The 16,038-nt window shown below is 38.8% G+C and overlaps 3 protein-coding genes across 9 annotated transcripts; 1 reads left to right on the top strand and 2 right to left on the bottom strand.

The window, feature by feature from the left end:
- Positions 1 to 29: 29 nt before the first annotated feature.
- tmem128 (transmembrane protein 128) lies at positions 30 to 4,107 on the bottom strand. Its single transcript, XM_077530422.1, has 5 exons — positions 3,939 to 4,107; positions 1,637 to 1,769; positions 1,378 to 1,539; positions 1,112 to 1,220; positions 30 to 363 (listed from the first exon to the last, which is right to left on the bottom strand). Exons 1-4 carry the CDS (start codon positions 4,042 to 4,044, stop codon positions 1,121 to 1,123), a joined length of 501 nt encoding a protein of 166 aa, XP_077386548.1. The 5' UTR covers positions 4,045 to 4,107; the 3' UTR covers positions 30 to 363; positions 1,112 to 1,120.
- Positions 4,108 to 5,337: 1,230 nt separating this feature from the next.
- lyar (Ly1 antibody reactive homolog (mouse)) lies at positions 5,338 to 10,034 on the bottom strand. Its single transcript, XM_077530045.1, has 8 exons — positions 9,126 to 10,034; positions 8,925 to 9,039; positions 8,735 to 8,842; positions 8,493 to 8,576; positions 7,842 to 8,169; positions 7,640 to 7,696; positions 5,722 to 5,807; positions 5,338 to 5,605 (listed from the first exon to the last, which is right to left on the bottom strand). Exons 1-8 carry the CDS (start codon positions 9,245 to 9,247, stop codon positions 5,468 to 5,470), a joined length of 1,038 nt encoding a protein of 345 aa, XP_077386171.1. The 5' UTR covers positions 9,248 to 10,034; the 3' UTR covers positions 5,338 to 5,467.
- On the top strand, positions 9,602 to 15,943 carry zbtb49 (zinc finger and BTB domain containing 49). Of its 7 annotated transcripts, none has more exons than XM_077530042.1 (9): positions 9,602 to 9,736; positions 9,808 to 9,882; positions 10,208 to 10,392; positions 10,953 to 12,055; positions 12,146 to 12,192; positions 12,276 to 12,349; positions 13,429 to 13,511; positions 13,634 to 13,795; positions 14,584 to 15,943. In XM_077530042.1, exons 3-9 carry the CDS (start codon positions 10,238 to 10,240, stop codon positions 15,285 to 15,287), a joined length of 2,328 nt encoding a protein of 775 aa, XP_077386168.1. In that variant the 5' UTR covers positions 9,602 to 9,736; positions 9,808 to 9,882; positions 10,208 to 10,237; the 3' UTR covers positions 15,288 to 15,943. The 7 variants fall into 7 exon arrangements, with proteins under 7 accessions (XP_077386168.1, XP_077386166.1, XP_077386167.1 ...); XM_077530040.1 differs by having other exon boundaries at positions 9,808 to 9,887; XM_077530041.1 differs by having other exon boundaries at positions 9,805 to 9,882.
- The last annotated feature ends 95 nt before the right edge of the window (positions 15,944 to 16,038 follow it).

Raw genomic sequence — 16,038 nt, 5'->3', positions numbered from 1 at the left:
TTGGTTTGGTGGCTGACAGCTACAGTATGTTGAGGTAGCAGCATTATTTAAAACAGTTGGCACTTTATTTTCAAATATCAAAAGTAGCACGTTTATTAAAAGAAGAAAAATACACTTAATGGAGCATTAACGTTCTTAAACACAAACTGAATGTCATTAAATAATTTTGTTGCTGCTCAGTCATATCTTCAAATTCCGTTGCTCTTCTACTCAATACATAGCCTAGATTAAAAAATAAAAACATGAAAAGGAGTCTTCAAATAATAATTGTCTTATAGAATGGAAAGTAACAATTGCTGGATTCCATCAAGCTGCTTCGGGTGAATGTTCCAGCAGTCCTTCATCCTTCACCTATAGTCATTGCTGGGACAAAAGAGACAAGTGGAACTTGAGTTAATCAGTTTCAGGTGAATACATGAATGTACTTTTCCAACAACTGCTGTGTAAATGCTACTTTTCATAATTAATTTCTAAGTGTTTCATAAAGTTTGGAACACAATGCACTTCATTCATTGGGATTCTGGATATGAGTATCGATGCTTCATCTTTATCATAGCATTAACAACCAGCTGTTGTTGTGCACCCACACATCAGAAATATTAAGGCAGTTTCATTCATTAGCTATAAACAGCTGTCTGATGTTCGGATAAATGCCTTCCTGGGGTTTAGACTAGTACAAAACAATGAGAAGTGGAGTAGAAGGAGAGGAGAGACGTGAATTTATATAACACCCCTGAATTATGTTATCACACTAACCTAAGGCAACAATAAAGTCTTTAAATAATTGCACCTGGGCTCCTCCAACAGTCAATGGAAAAAAAAAATAATTTACTAAAGCCACTGGGTCGTGAATGCAAATTGACAGCAATAAATGTTTGTGTGTAAACCGACATAGTCAGAAGCAAAGTCAAGCCAATGAATGTAATTGTTTTCATTTTCTGATCACTTTAGCTTGTGGCAATGTTTATACAAGCAGTTAACACACAGGAGGTGTTGGTGGACGAAAATAAAGGCTTGATTTCTGAGGGAACTGTAGTTTTGTAAGAAGAGCTTTGAAACAAACTAAAGATGTAAAATCTTAATACAAAAAGGTTAAGACAACAATTCTTACCCATCACATTCATCCAAGCATCGAAATCAGCATGACCACACCCATGAATTGCGTGAAGAGGATGAGCGGAGTGAAGAAGGACCAGACGGGCCATAGTGCAATGTTAAAACTGAAATGGAATATTAAAAGCATATTAAAAGTGAATATGTATTTGTCTGGCTCCTTTCGCCCCAAACAAATTGAGTGAATCAATAAGGGCTCCTGCTGGTTATTGTCTAGTATTACACATACACATACATTTCATACAACTGCTTTGACAGAAATACCTGCACGATGCAGCAATAAATGCAGCGGTGGTGACGGGAGGGATTGCAGGGTACTCTTGGTCATAGTGTACGATTCCTCGGAACCACTCCAGGTACACAATACAAAACGTGGCCAGACACAGGCAAATCCCAAGGAGCAGCAGGCCCACATTTAACCACCAACTGAAAATACAGTTGAACATCAACAAGAAGAATACTCCACGCTTGAATGCAACCTTGATGGACTGTTTGCTGTGACTTTTACTCAGAGCTTATTCACCTCTTTATGTTGTCATTCACAATGATGTTGTGAAAGAAATCCACATAATAGGTCACACTTATAGATGCCACAACCCAGAAAACAGAGTGCTTGTTAATTCGAGGGAGAGGTTTGACATCTTTTTCTTCTGGACCTGAAATATATATTAACATAAAAGATAAGTTATTTTAAAGGCAGGTTAGTAAATAGTGTGGTGTCAACTTATTTGTATTTTTGGTATATTACAGTTTTTTTTTTTGTTTTTTTTTTTTTAAATCAAGCCTTTCTCTATGGTATCCAATCTTAACGGAGGTGGGGAAAAAAAGTGAATCCTTTGACAAGCTGCAAGATTGTGATTTTCAAGCTAGGTAAGTTTGGATAAACAGTTTCATGAATTTTTAGATTTACAATAATTTTCTACTGCACTGGCCTTTTTAGGCCAAGAATATAGTACAAAACAGTTAAAATAGTCAGCAAGTCAGGTCACTCATAACTCAACCTATCATTACAACAGTGATTCCAAGAGGGCCCAAAAAAATTAAAACACTCATTTTCGGCGAAAGCTTTCCTACAGATTATTTTACTGCCTTGGGAAGTACTTATCTCTATTTGACACTGATTAACTGGATTAAACATATCATGGCAGCTGCTGGCTGCTGAAGACCTGAGTGTGCTGATCCATGCTGCACTGCTCACAAAGAACTCAGTGGCCTTTAAATATTTAGGGAACAGGATCCCTTTTGGCTCGCCTCTTGTACAAGGCAAGGTATACTGTGCCAATGTGTTTTGCCAGAAGAACCACTTGATAAGTGAAAATTGTTACACAGACTTTTTGATAAAGATAATAGTTGTAGATTAAAATCTGTGCTGTTCCTGTTATGACATTACCTGTCAGTTTCCAAATTAGGCCTGATGGCCATTTGCGGCCCGCCATGCTACACTGGTTCAGTAAGATGTGCCTTGGCGTTTTGTTTGTTTTTTTTTGTTTCCTTTCCACTGGAGCGACCCTATTCACTAATACACCACTACTATTACTAAACATGTATCCATCCATATTACAAAAAAATCCATTGGTTTTATTAAAACCACTTACAATTTAAAATAGCAACATTTCTATTCAAAACACCCCAATGAATAAAGATGATTCAATTACAGTGGCAAATAGCGTGAGCGACTGAGTGTGATTGTTTGCTCCACTTTCTACTCTGCATGAAGGTCAGTTTTGCGCTTGCTTTGGTTCTGAATTTGCAGATGTCATTCCGCACTTCAATATGGGGTGGATCTATTCTACAGGGAAACAAGGCCAAAGGAGGCCACCCACAAATCTAAAAATCTTGCTTGACTTTTTGCTTGATCACCTGTATTATGGTTATAAAAGACAGTAGGCCCCTGATATCTGCAGGGTAGTTACTGCATTGGTCCACTGTATCTGTGTGCTCACAGGAATACATTGTTGCAGGTCTCTTTATAATACCCATATCGATACGGCGGTCTCAGAATCAATATTGCATAGTCTATCATAATCATAACGTTTCATCATGGAACAGCTCTGAAAGCTGCTCCCTGGTGTGGAGTGGGCACACATTTTGGTATTTTTGCCATCCAGCATTATAGATATAAAAAAAAATATCAAAAGGTATACTTGAAGTTTTTATAAAAAATATATGTGAAGTACTGTAATGTAAAATATCGGGCTATGTATGGCCTTTAAGGCCATGTATTGGGATGCATGTGTATCGCGGTATGTATTGTATCCTGGCCTCTATATTGTGATACGCATTTTATCATAAGGTTGTTGGCAATACCTAGCCTATACAAACAATTATTTTGCATATGTTTACTTGCAGTGATGGGTACTAGATTAATGTGTTAAATAAAAGGTCATGAATGTCAATGTAGCATACTTCAATTTTTCTGTATGCGCCCAAAGAGAAAGTTTGGCACCCTCTAGCCTAAATCGACAGGGATGGCCACAGATTCGAAAAGTGATCTGTGTTACAGATCCGGGTTACAGAGTTGACAGTGTTCACTCAAGAATTGCTGGACTTCAGCCAAAGACGGTCTCAAAGGCAATATTGTTCGCTAGTAGAACAACGCATTCAACTTTAGCAATGTCCTGTGTTGGCTTTATGAGATGCCTGTGTACGCCACACAAGTCTAATAATGCGTTAAACGACCACCCGCCACTCCCTTTTCCCTTTAGTAAGACAATTACACCTGGACAACACAGGATAGTAGAGCACTGTTAGCTGTGGAGACAGGAAAAAAATAGAGACAGTTTAAGTAGCGATGATCTTAACCTAAATTAAATGTTTCCACTTACACTTCACGTCTTCGTCAGGCGACGAAGTTGTTGTCTGCATGAGTAACTCGGCATTTTTTTGGAATCTGTTTCTCAGCGTTGTGAATTCACTGTCACTCAGCATCATGATCAACAATCTTTAAAAGCGAACGACTGTCTTGACTTCCTGCAGTTTGCGTCGCGTTTTATGACGTACTTGAAAGCGACCAATGTAGTTTTTAGTGATACCGCCCTGAAAACGAACCAACGGAAGCCAAACTACGTATTTATATATTTGAAACACTACAATATAAAAAGAAGGGTCAGACGTCCATTAAATGTGTTAAAAGTGCGTTAGTTGTCAACAATTTAAATTACTTTTACTATACTGTCAAGACATTTGTACAGTGGTCTCGTCCGGTAGCCATCATACAAACAGTTGCCGTTCCTCAAAGTTGCAACAAAAAAAAATAGTACTGCACCAGTTAGTACAGTATAGTTCAACAGATTTTGAATATCATTTACACTATAAACGATACTCATCTGTAAACTTTACAGGTATGTTGCTGGGAATACCAACTTCGGTGGAAGGCAATAAATGGACATCTTTATCTAGACATGGTTATGGAAATCTCCAAGTGTCCTATTAAATACACACAAACATAAATTGATAACTAGATATTAGCTGTATGTTACAATTACTTCACAAAACCCAGCAAGCCAAATAATATACATAAACATGGACTTAGTTATGGGCTGATTCATGGAAAAGAGGTCACAGCAATAACTTTTCTTTTTTTTTTTTCATGGCTAAATTTTTGTTTGTCTTGATTGTAGTTTGGGAATTAAGTAAGCATTTAGTAATACTGTACCCATATCCAACACTCGGGCATTAAATACAACTAATACTGGCACACTCGAGTAACTGCTCCACTATTACCCCAAGTATGCAATATACAATTTCAGATAAGCAGACCATTGAATGAGCATCGCTGTTAGACCTACTGGGATTAGCAAAGCTTCATAAAGCATATTTCCTGCTGTACCTACTTGTGAGTGTGTTCCTGTGCAAGTGTGTGCATACAAGTGTGAAGGCTGCTCATTCTAGCAGTGGAAAAATCAGACCGCATCAAAAATTCACCTTAGGCTTCCACCATCTTCTATGGAGCTTCTGTGTCGCTGGCCAAGTGAACCTTGTTGCGGATGCTGAGGAATGTGCATTAACTTCGTCCCGTGTGAGAGTCAAATTTACCTCAGGTGTATACCTCTCTCGTTTCCCTGCCCCCACAGCAATATCCAATCCCACAGATAAGGTGCCATTTCCCAGCGTTGGAATGTTGAGCTAAGCAGCCAACTCTCACATGTCATTTTCTGCATGAATGACATGTTCTACATTACAGTAATGTGTTGACAGTGGACAGTGGAATCAGTACAGAGCTACTAAAAATGACCAATAGTTTTATTCTCAAGAACTTATCTGCATGGAGGGGAAAAAAAAAACAGAACAGTGAACAATGGCAATAATCTTGAAGCAACATACATTTCACGCTATGTAGGTGGAATGTGTTAGTTTAATTCACAAGTCTAACTCTGTCCTTCAAAACTCTAAACTTGGGATTGTGATTGATCTTCTTATTGAAAAGTGCAAGGACCTCCTCCTTTGTCTTGAAATTCCCATCACCAGTGACTGAGAAATAGGCAGCCAAAACCTGCAGAGAAGAATCCATTCTTTCATGTTATGCCAAACAGACAGTTTTCTCAAAACATTATCAGAAGCAAATGTGGTCAGAGGAAAAGAAACATTACACCAACATTAATAGCTTACCTTCTTCCTGAGTTTCTTCACTGGCAATTCCTGGTCAGGTGAATTTCTCAGGACTGCTTTGATAGTTTCCTTCCATTTGAAATTGCCTATTAAGAGTTCAAAAACACTCATCAGTCACTTAAGTATGATTTACGGTACAGCCAACCAAATGTTTCACTTTATATAGTCTTACAGCCCGATCATATCTGGTATCGACAGTAGACAGGAAATGCTAGGACTTAAGAGAAAGTGACGTAGCACTTTTGAGTACGTCCTCCCCCTTCTTTTTCATTCACGAACTTTGAAAACAATCATACAAATGTAACCGTCTGTGTTTTATATGCAGACAAATGATCAAGGCGATCAGGAGAAAAAGAAATGTTCATTGTTGTTCAATTGGAGCTGCCGTAATGAGACGTCATAGGAAGGCGCGAAGGACCATGTCCAAAGAAGTTATCTTAATATTTTTCCATGAATCGATAATATTTATGTGTCATGGTCCTACATTTGAGCCTTTTTGGGTGATGGCCCTACCAGTACCACTTTTGACCCTGTATATTGACAATATAAGACAATGAGTAATATGATCAGTATAAATTAGGCTTCACATGCTCAGAATTGTTGGAGCCGATCAGTGAGTTTAAAAAAAAAAAAAAAAAGATTTGTGATCACCGGTCCGATCATAAGAAGGTGCAATATGTCTATTTAAATTTAAATATTGAAATATATATATTTAATGTTTATTTGGGGGGGGGAAATGGCTTTAACGTGTTCAAGGATTTTTTTTTACTCAATTAGCGAGTTTAGGAAAAGAAAACGACTCAATCCCCAATTAAATTAGAAGATAGAGAACTATATTTAGTTAAACAACTTGTATATTTACAGTATAACCCTTGCTATAGTGCAAATCCATGTCGATTTGACCCCATTGAAATGTATTGAAGGAAAAAAGTAAATTATAAATTAATAAAAACACTGATAAACAATATAACAATGTTTACATCTCTTTCTCTGACAATGAAAAAAAGAAAAAGTATGAACATCGCGAGTCAGCTTTCTGTGGCCGAAGCTAGCTGTTTTTGTCCACTATTGACACAGGACGCTGTTACGGATGTAACGATAACAGCAATATCATGATATCGCGATATTAAAACTGCCACAATATTTCGTCGTCATCATGTCAGGATATCAAAAGCATCACGTTAAAAAAAAGTCAGGTTGATTTCTAGTTATGCAGCTCTAGCACCCTCTGGTGGCTAGTTTTTTAGTACAGTTTAATTTTCACAAGGCATGTTTTGGCTCTTCTATGTTCCACGTTAAAGGTAAGATGAAGGGGCACGTAATAGGCTTGTGAACCGAGTCAATATGTGGAGGAACTCAATGTCAACGTTCGATATGAGTGTGGTTTATCTGGTATCCTCGCAAAAGTTTAGCATGTTTGTATTTACACGTTCGTTCATACTTCCTGCTGGTCTCATCTGTGATTGACTGATGTGCGCAGCCAGAAGTTAATGTTACTTACGCTGATTGACAAAAGATCTTAAAGAGATGTTAACATTAAATAAATAGCACACAGTTATTTTGTCATAAATAAATGTTTTTCAGACTTTTTACCCATCAAAAATAAATAAATAAATAGTCGAAGGCTATCACTTTGTGATTGGATGGTCGAGGGCGAGAAGGCAGAACGTCCGCCTCCCAGCGCAAAGCCTTTCCGTATCCGCTCCCACGGCACCCAAGGACGCTAAAAATAGCTCTAGCACTAACACAGAACAACTTCGGAGTGAATGAGATGGTTTTGCTGTAATGACCTATTTCGCAGATCCGATCAATGACATCATTGATTGATCGGGCATTACAGGCGATCACTGATCATGTCAATTATCGTCCGATCACGATCAAGCTTATCAGATCGTCGTAAAGTCTAGTATAGACATACCTTTTACAAGTGCCAGATCCTCACTCTGCTCAGACACAGCAACTTCTGTTTGCTTAGCTAGGAGAAATCAGATAAGAGCTCTTCATAAATAGTTACAAATGTGCAGTTACTGGACATATCAGTATTTTGCTTCTCTTCCTAATTGTCCACATACAGTACATGTACATTGGACTTGAGTAGACCATGATTAGGTATTACTTACTTTTCACCTTCTTTTTGGACATTTGCTCAGAAGAACCATTTTGGTCTTCATTTTTGTCTTCTTCGCAATCCCGTGGTCTCTTTCGGTCCTTTTTTTTCTTTTTGGATACCTGCTCTTCCTCGATTACTGCCATTTCTGTCTGTTTTGATTTTTTTTTTATTTTGCCATTCTCCTGTTGATGGGCTTCATTACACTCTTGTTTTGTATGCTGCTTCTTCTTCTTCATCTTCATGTCTGCATGGCCATTCTGCTTTTCCTTATTACTATCCACTTCAACTTCAGTCGGTGTCTCTTTCACTTCTTTTTTCTCCTGGGGTTCATCGGGGGTCTGTCAAATTATAAGAAAGTAATTACCCATCCATCCATTATCTAAACTGCTCATCATTAACATTAATAATTAAAAAATAAAAATAAATAAAAGAAAGAAGAACATCTTTCTTTAAGACAACTTGCAAACTTTGCTTATGTGTAAGTCAGAGACACATGTAAGGCATGATAACACGTTTCAGGGAGGGGGGGGGGGGAGCTGAGCAAGCTGTACTTGCATATTATAATGTTAATGTTGGATTTCGTGAGTTAACATCGTGTGTATTTGTTCATCACAATAGCTGTTCACAGAGGGTGTACCAATAGACATTTATTGTCACTTACAAAGGATGATGCTGAATTGAGGATGATCCACACATCTTCAAGCAGATTTGGGTTTGTAATCCTGAGACTGTTTCTGATCCAATTCTAATGAAACATTTCACAGTGATTAGATCCTATAGCCAAGATCCTGACAATTAGAAGGCATATTTACCCACAAACCAATGAAATCCTTTCCCTCAGCACGCTACATAAATAAAGATGACTTGACTTAAAATCCCAATAATGTTAACATGAATACCCACCTCAAATTTGGCCTTTTTTCTTGGGACATTGTCATATGTACTGACTTGCTGGAGCACTTGTTTCAGCTTTGCACTTACTCCGGGTTTGTTCATGGCATCGTGGATTTTCTTCAGCAATAAAGTAATCGTATTTGAGTACAAATATTTCTCTGCAAATGACACAGCTTAATGCTCGGAGGTTAACTTTTACCTGGATCCATTGTTGTTGTTTCACATCCCCTTTATTCGCTTTTGCCTCGTAGCCTTTACCCCCATATTTCTGGTCTTCACTGATGCATTTGATGTGATTTTTGTAATCATCACCCCTTCAAGAACACATGGCAAGACAACATTATATGACTGTTGATTTTTTGAAAAGTCGAAGTTAAAAAAAAAGGACACCAAAGTTTACCAGAAATCTTTTCCACAGTCAATGCAAGATAGAACCTGGCAGCCCCGGCACATAGTCACGTGTTTATCCACTTGGACTTTTTTCAGGGACTCTCCACAAGCGTTGCACGTGAAGAACACCATGCTGAACGACTCCTCTGTCCACGTAAGCGTGGATTAAATGGCGAGTACAATGTCGCCTGTGCCCCACCAACCGCTTGTTATTTTACTAACGTAGAAATACTAAATCCTGCGAAATCTGCAGCTTCTCTCCACAGCACAGGTAGGAACTGGGCTAAGCCGAAACCGATAGCTACCGTTACTCAAACCTAAATGTTGCAGATTAAAAATAATAATAATAATAGTAAATCGGCAAACCAAAACGTGTCACGTTAAATTGTCTCAGTTTTTAAAAACAGTTAAATGAAACGCTATCCACACGCTGCACCAATGTGGTGTACTTTTCAAAACACCTTCACAGTCACGCCAGAATTTACAATGGTTTCACTATTAGTCTTCCGAACGTGTACACGTAATATAAAAGAAAAGTTCCGACCTGGCGAACAGCGCTACATTTCTGTTTGACTTGGAGCCTCCCGTGTATTTATGGTAGTTAATTACGCAAAACACACGGTAAGCGTATTATAGTGTGTATAATTGTATTTCGGTCTACTAAAACGACTACCGTTACCTTTACCAAGAAGCACGAAATGCAAACTTTACCAGGAAGTGAGGCAACAGTGGTGGAGAGGTGACCTAATCCAAAGACTCCATCAAATGTACGGTATGTTGATACTAGTACAGTAGTAGCGATCGACTAGCTTTTAATTCTTGCCAGATAACGGTACAAGTGTGTGAATTAGCTTTATTCCAAATCGCAGTAAATTGGTTTGTTTGTTTGTTTGTAGTTAGCATGCTAGCTATTTCTGTCGATTTATTTATGCGTAAACACAAGGCGACTAGACGAAGCTTTGTTATTTATTTATGTGAGGTGTCTGCGCAACGCACTAATGCAGTGAGGTTGTGTTGTAATTTTATGAATCATAAACTGTAGTATTGCATGTTTGCTACTGACTTAATGTGCTTTCTTTTCCCTTCCACAAGCTTTATGAGTGCTTCTACGGATGAGTGAGCATGGACACACTATCCAACCACAGCTCCTACTTGCTGCAGCAGCAGCTCCAGGAGCAAAGGATTCAGGGAATGCTCTGTGACTGCATGTTGGTGGTCAAAGGGGTTTGCTTCAAAGCCCACAAAAATGTACTGGCTGCTTTCAGCTCTTATTTCAGGTATGAAGTATTCATTGCTTTAATGACATATGCTTCAATCAACGAGTTATTGTGCAAAGAATTTCTTGGAGTTTTGGTCATGCCAAATGTATACAAGGATAGAAACGTAGGCAAAACATTTATTGCTGGCGTAGTATCGAAACATTGTACTTCCTAAATCAGCCCTTTACAAGAGACTCCAAAAATGACGTTTGTTCAACTATTACCATTGTATCACTTTAATTTATTTTATTTCTATATTTATATATCAATAATTTGTTGAAAAATATATCTATTTTTTAAATGACCAATTAGTATAGATGTTTGTTCATAAGTTAACTCATTGCTTCTACTTTTACCAGTCTTTTTTTTATTTATTATTTTTTTTAACTCAATTATATGTACTCATACTTATCAGTCAATAAAGAGTGTGAGTGCTTTTTGCCACCTCTACAATTTCGTACTCCTATTTGCTTATCGAGGTGACCTTTTGGCCGTGTCGTTTGTACTAGATACTGTACTTTGAATATAAATAATTGAGTGCAGATTTTCTAAAATCCTTTGCGCTTTGATCTCTACAGATCTTTATTCCAGAATTCCCCCAGTCAGAAAAATGAAGTGTTCAACTTGGTTATCCAGGATGTCAGTGGCATTGGCCAAATATTAGACTACATGTACACCTCCCATCTTGATATCAACCAAGATAATGTACAAGCACTCCTTGACATCGCTCAGTGTTTGCAAGTTCCGAACGTCCAAAGCATGTGTAACACTTTCCTTAAGCCTTGCCCCCCTGCGGTGGAAATCCCATCATTTTCTCTCCCGGTCATGCTGACATCAGAGCATGACTGCCTCCTGGGAAGCAGCCTGCCTAGTGATGTTGACCTCCACTGTCCCACTGAAGTACCGAGACCTAGCTTCATGGAGCAAACCAAACGAATGCCTATTTCTGTGCCAAACAGCAGTTCAAGTGACTCGGGTAGCGGCACCCAGGCACCTGTAGAAAAACAGTTAGTTCATGGTTACAAGCTCCGCAATTTCTACAGTAAACAGTACTTCAAACAAAGTGCAATTCAGGCGTCAAATCAGGGTCCAGGTCCTTCAGTTGTCGTGGAGGAGTCACAGTGTCAGCTCGGGCTCAGCCAGGGAGGCAACAACTCGCATTTATGCTCCGGAAATGCAGTTCAGCCCACCCCCACTTGCACATCCTTGGCAGCTGACAAGAACCACGTGTCTGCACTGACACCCTCCGATAGTTTAAACACGCCAAGCTCTGACCATGCAGACGCCATGCTCAGTGTACCAGTGCGTCCAAAGAAGACGGTGTACCTAAAGAAATATAACTACCTACGTTGTCAAAAGGCCTTAGAGGAAATGTTTGCAGAATCAGTCAGCGAGCCCATCCTTAACTGCTCTAAAGACACTCACCAGCAAGATTCTGTGGTCCAGATTGGGGCTCAGGAAACTCCAGTTGAAAACCTTGCGACTGTCAGGGAAGACTTCGCACCTAAGACGACACCAGACGCTGAAATTCCTGGACCACCACCCACAAGTCAAGAAGCGCAAGGACTGCAGACTGTGCCAGAACCACCACAGCAAACAGGCCACAAATATTCCTGCAACATGTGCGGGAAAATTTTCAAACACCCAAGCAACCTGGAGATGCACAAACGCTCACATACAGGTTGGTCAGTGTATCCAATCACGCTTGCCTTACCATGGTGCAATAATATGTATTTTATTGTTGTAAAGATTCTGTTTTTGTATGTTACAGGTGAGAAGCCATTTGAGTGTAACATTTGTGGGAAGAACTTCTCACAGGTATGTTAAAATCATGTGAATTTCAAATAGCATCAGAGTTTCTTTGTTTTGTTGCAATGACATGTCTGTTGTTTGTTCCCCAGGCAGGAAATTTACAGACACACTTGCGACGACATTCTGGAGAGAAACCCTACATTTGTGAATTATGTGGCAAAAGGTAAATAGTACCCTAAATAGTACACTCAAACCTATTTTTTAGTCCAGTTTATTTTGTGTACAGTGATGTTGGTAACACCAATCTAACGCAGTACTTTCTCCAAACAAGTCATCATACTAAAGCTACTCTTCTAATGCCACTAATAGTTACTTAGTAGACCACATATGCTTCTACAGGTAAAAGCAAGATTTCAGAGCAAATGAACCACTTTTAAACCACTATAAGCAGTTACCGTTGACTGCCTGCAGGTTGTAGTAGTGAGCAAAACTTGCACTTGCACTTAACAGCAATTGTGCATCATTCCGGCACATATTTTATTAAAAACTAATGGTTAATGATTCATAACACAGTACTCACTAAAGTCACTAAACAAATAAATATACATTATAGAACACTTAATAAAGGTAAACTCCGGTATTGAACATAGTGAAATGCATCATGGGAGTATTCAAATTAACATTCTGAGGGAGTGACATCATCAGTTTCATTGCACTGGCGTGTCCATAACCCGCAAGATGGAAGGAGACAGTTCACATTTTGAAGATGCAAGTACAGTCACTATTTTGAGTTTGTGTCAGCTAAAAACAAAATATTAACAATGTTATCTACGTAGCTTCAATAACAAAGTGCCAAAACAAGCAAACAAAAAACTGATTCATAGTCGCACCAGATTGTGTGGCTGCAGGTCCCCAAATGTAATCACTACTGACTTAATTATAAAAAATGTACATTATAAATGCTGAATTTTGCCATCCCAGCATTAATAGTTACCGTATGTCAAGTAAATAAGACAAATAAGAAATTATTGCAAAAAAATAATAATTTTTGCTAAGTTCAGTCTAGAAAAGACGTTTTTTGCAATTAAAAAAATAGCACATTTGTTAAGTGTAATCCTGAAAAGGACATCAAGCCTCAAGCTTTGCCAAACAAATAACGAGTGACTCAACAACAATGACTTGAGTATAATACCATGTGGATAATTACCGGTATTATTTTTGGTACTCTTTGTTTGCTTTCCTAACTTGAATCAAATGGCCACATCAAATGTGTTTCATGCAATAAATTGTACCTCCCCCTAGTTTCACTGCATCCGGAGATGTCCACCGTCACAAAGTGGTGCACACGGGTGAAAAGCCACATCTATGTGATATATGTGGTCGAGGTAAGTTATGTCTTGAAACATTACCAATTGTCCACATTTCCAAAGTTGTACGCTACTAGTATAGTTTGCGTTTGTCGTGTATACATTTGCCATCATTGAACTTTAGTGTTCATGTTGTAAAGGATTCAACAACTTGAGCAATCTCAAAGAACACAAGAGGACACACGTGACAGACAAAACGTTTACGTGTGACCAATGTGGGAAATCGTTCAACACGCACAGAAAACTTCTGAAGCACAAAGCCTGTCATGGTAGTGAGAAACCGCACAGTTGTGACACCTGCGGTAAGTCTGCATCTTGTTTGAAAGCATTACATCCGACCAGGCACAGTATATATTCCGCAATTTGTAAAATGTGATTTTTTTTTTTTTAATAAAAAATTGAGCGCCTGTTCACTGTTGTATGGAAAGCCTTTTCAGCATTTAATCAGCGATATCCTTGCGGTACAGTACTAGTACATTTTTTGTCCTCAGTAATAAGACAATTCAATACACTAGAAGAATGACTGCTTCTGGACTATGGCATTTTTTTTTTACTTGGTCTGAGGAAATATTCAAAAAGATTTTGAGATAGGATATTTGAGTTTTCTTAAGCTGTAAGCCATAATCAGCTATATTAAAATAATAAAAGGCTTGCAATACTTCAGTTGATTTCGAATGAATCCAGAATATATGACATTTTTGCTTATTTAATTGCATTACAGAAAATAATGGACTTTATCACAATATTCAAATTTTCTGAGACAGTCCTGTAAAGTATAATGTGTGTGGTTCTATAACTATTTTTCATTAATTGCCAACCCTTGGTTGGTTAATAATCCCTTAACTATCCTGCAGAGAGCTAACAACCCACATGGGAGAAAACTCTTTTGTTTTGAAAACCAGAAAAAGAAGCCGGACTGCCCAACAATAGTTCGCTAGTAAGGTTTAATCGTATACTAATAGGCCATAAGTGATACTAGAAGTGGGGGGGGGGGAAACACTCTTGGTAAGTTACAGCCTTTCCTCTAGTGCACTAAATTGTCTTCTATACTTTCATAGTTTTGTACCATAAATGTTGTCCACCTCTGCAGGGAAATGCTTCATTGGCTCAGGGGACTTGCAGCGTCACATCCGCTCTCACACTGGTGAAAAACCCTACCTCTGCAACACCTGTGGAAAAAGCTTCACCCGGTCAGCCATGTTGAGGAAGCACAGCAACATGCGCTGCAAAGGAGCACCAGCAGATGGCGCCATCACAGACAACTCTGACCAGACTGGCAGCCCAGATGCAGCTGCCTCGCTTAGCAAAACCGTTTGCCAGAGTGAGGCCACAAGTGAGCAGTCTTTTTCTGCTATGATGCCTCGCGCAGGACCTGAGAAGCATTCACCGCCTACCCCTAAACCCCCAACACCCCACGTTGAGACTCCGCCTCTGAGTGTCCATCTTAGCCCAACATCCACTCCAACCTCCCTTCCAGAGCTACGTTCCCTTGTGCCGCATCACCTGCTTGCTTCCACCCACATGGCGCTACCTGGCCCGGATCACATAAAGTTGCCCAAACCACACGTCTCTCAAGAGGTGGAATATGGGCCCTATGTGGAGAATGGACCTATGGGAGGTGAGATGGGTAGAGGTCTGTTAGGCAAGCCTTATCTGCCTGTTCAAGACAATTATTGTGCGACTCGGTCCAATAGTGGCTTATACAGGTCTAGTGAAGGCAACTTCATCTCAAGTGTAACTCTGTGGGGCCTAGCAATGAAAACGTTGCAGAACGATAATGAGATGGATGAATAACACTTCGGGAACAAATGGCACTCGTCTTAGAAGCTTGCGAAGATGCTCAGGTGGTATCATTGATTGGTTGGACAGCTTGAAGCTTTTAAAACCTTCCCACTCCTGTGTTTTACTAACTATATGTACAATGTATTTGCCCACAGAAGGAGACAGGGGTGTCAATTTATTCTCCTGACGATATTATTTATTTAAATCCTAATTGTTCTTCTTTAGCTTATCACAAGTATCTTGATGATAAAATAGTTTTTACTAAGACGGAATGGATGTTTGTCATCTGTATGTGCCCTGGGATTGACTGGTGAGTCACAAGTCCAAGGAGTCCCCTCGCCTTGCCTGAAATCAGATGGGATTGGCTTCAGTTACTGCAACGATATACACTGACATTTCTACAAAAGGCGCTTTCTTCATTTTCTTTATGATCCATTACATCACATTACCATACTACTACAAATGACAGTTGTACTACCAGTTTCATCTGCGCTACACTTTAATTGCGGGTTTGAAATCTATTTTATCATCTGATGGTATGATAGGCATTGTAAAGTATTTTTTTTTTAAGTTTGCTTTCAAACTATGCTTGAGTTTGTCATAAATTTACACAAATGGCTGAAATGTGTGGAAATTGTAACATTAAATTTTTTTGTTACATTGTGTAATCAGAATATTAAACCCCTCTTAATACAATGCATATATATATATATATATATATATATATATATATATATATATATATATATATATAGTAGTCACA

The sequence above is a fragment of the Festucalex cinctus genome, chromosome 8 (genome assembly GCF_051991245.1).
Source record: "Festucalex cinctus isolate MCC-2025b chromosome 8, RoL_Fcin_1.0, whole genome shotgun sequence".
Lineage (NCBI taxonomy): Eukaryota > Metazoa > Chordata > Actinopteri > Syngnathiformes > Syngnathidae > Festucalex > Festucalex cinctus.
Note: the sequence above shows the minus strand (reverse complement) of the source record. Positions and strands in the feature narration are given on the sequence as shown.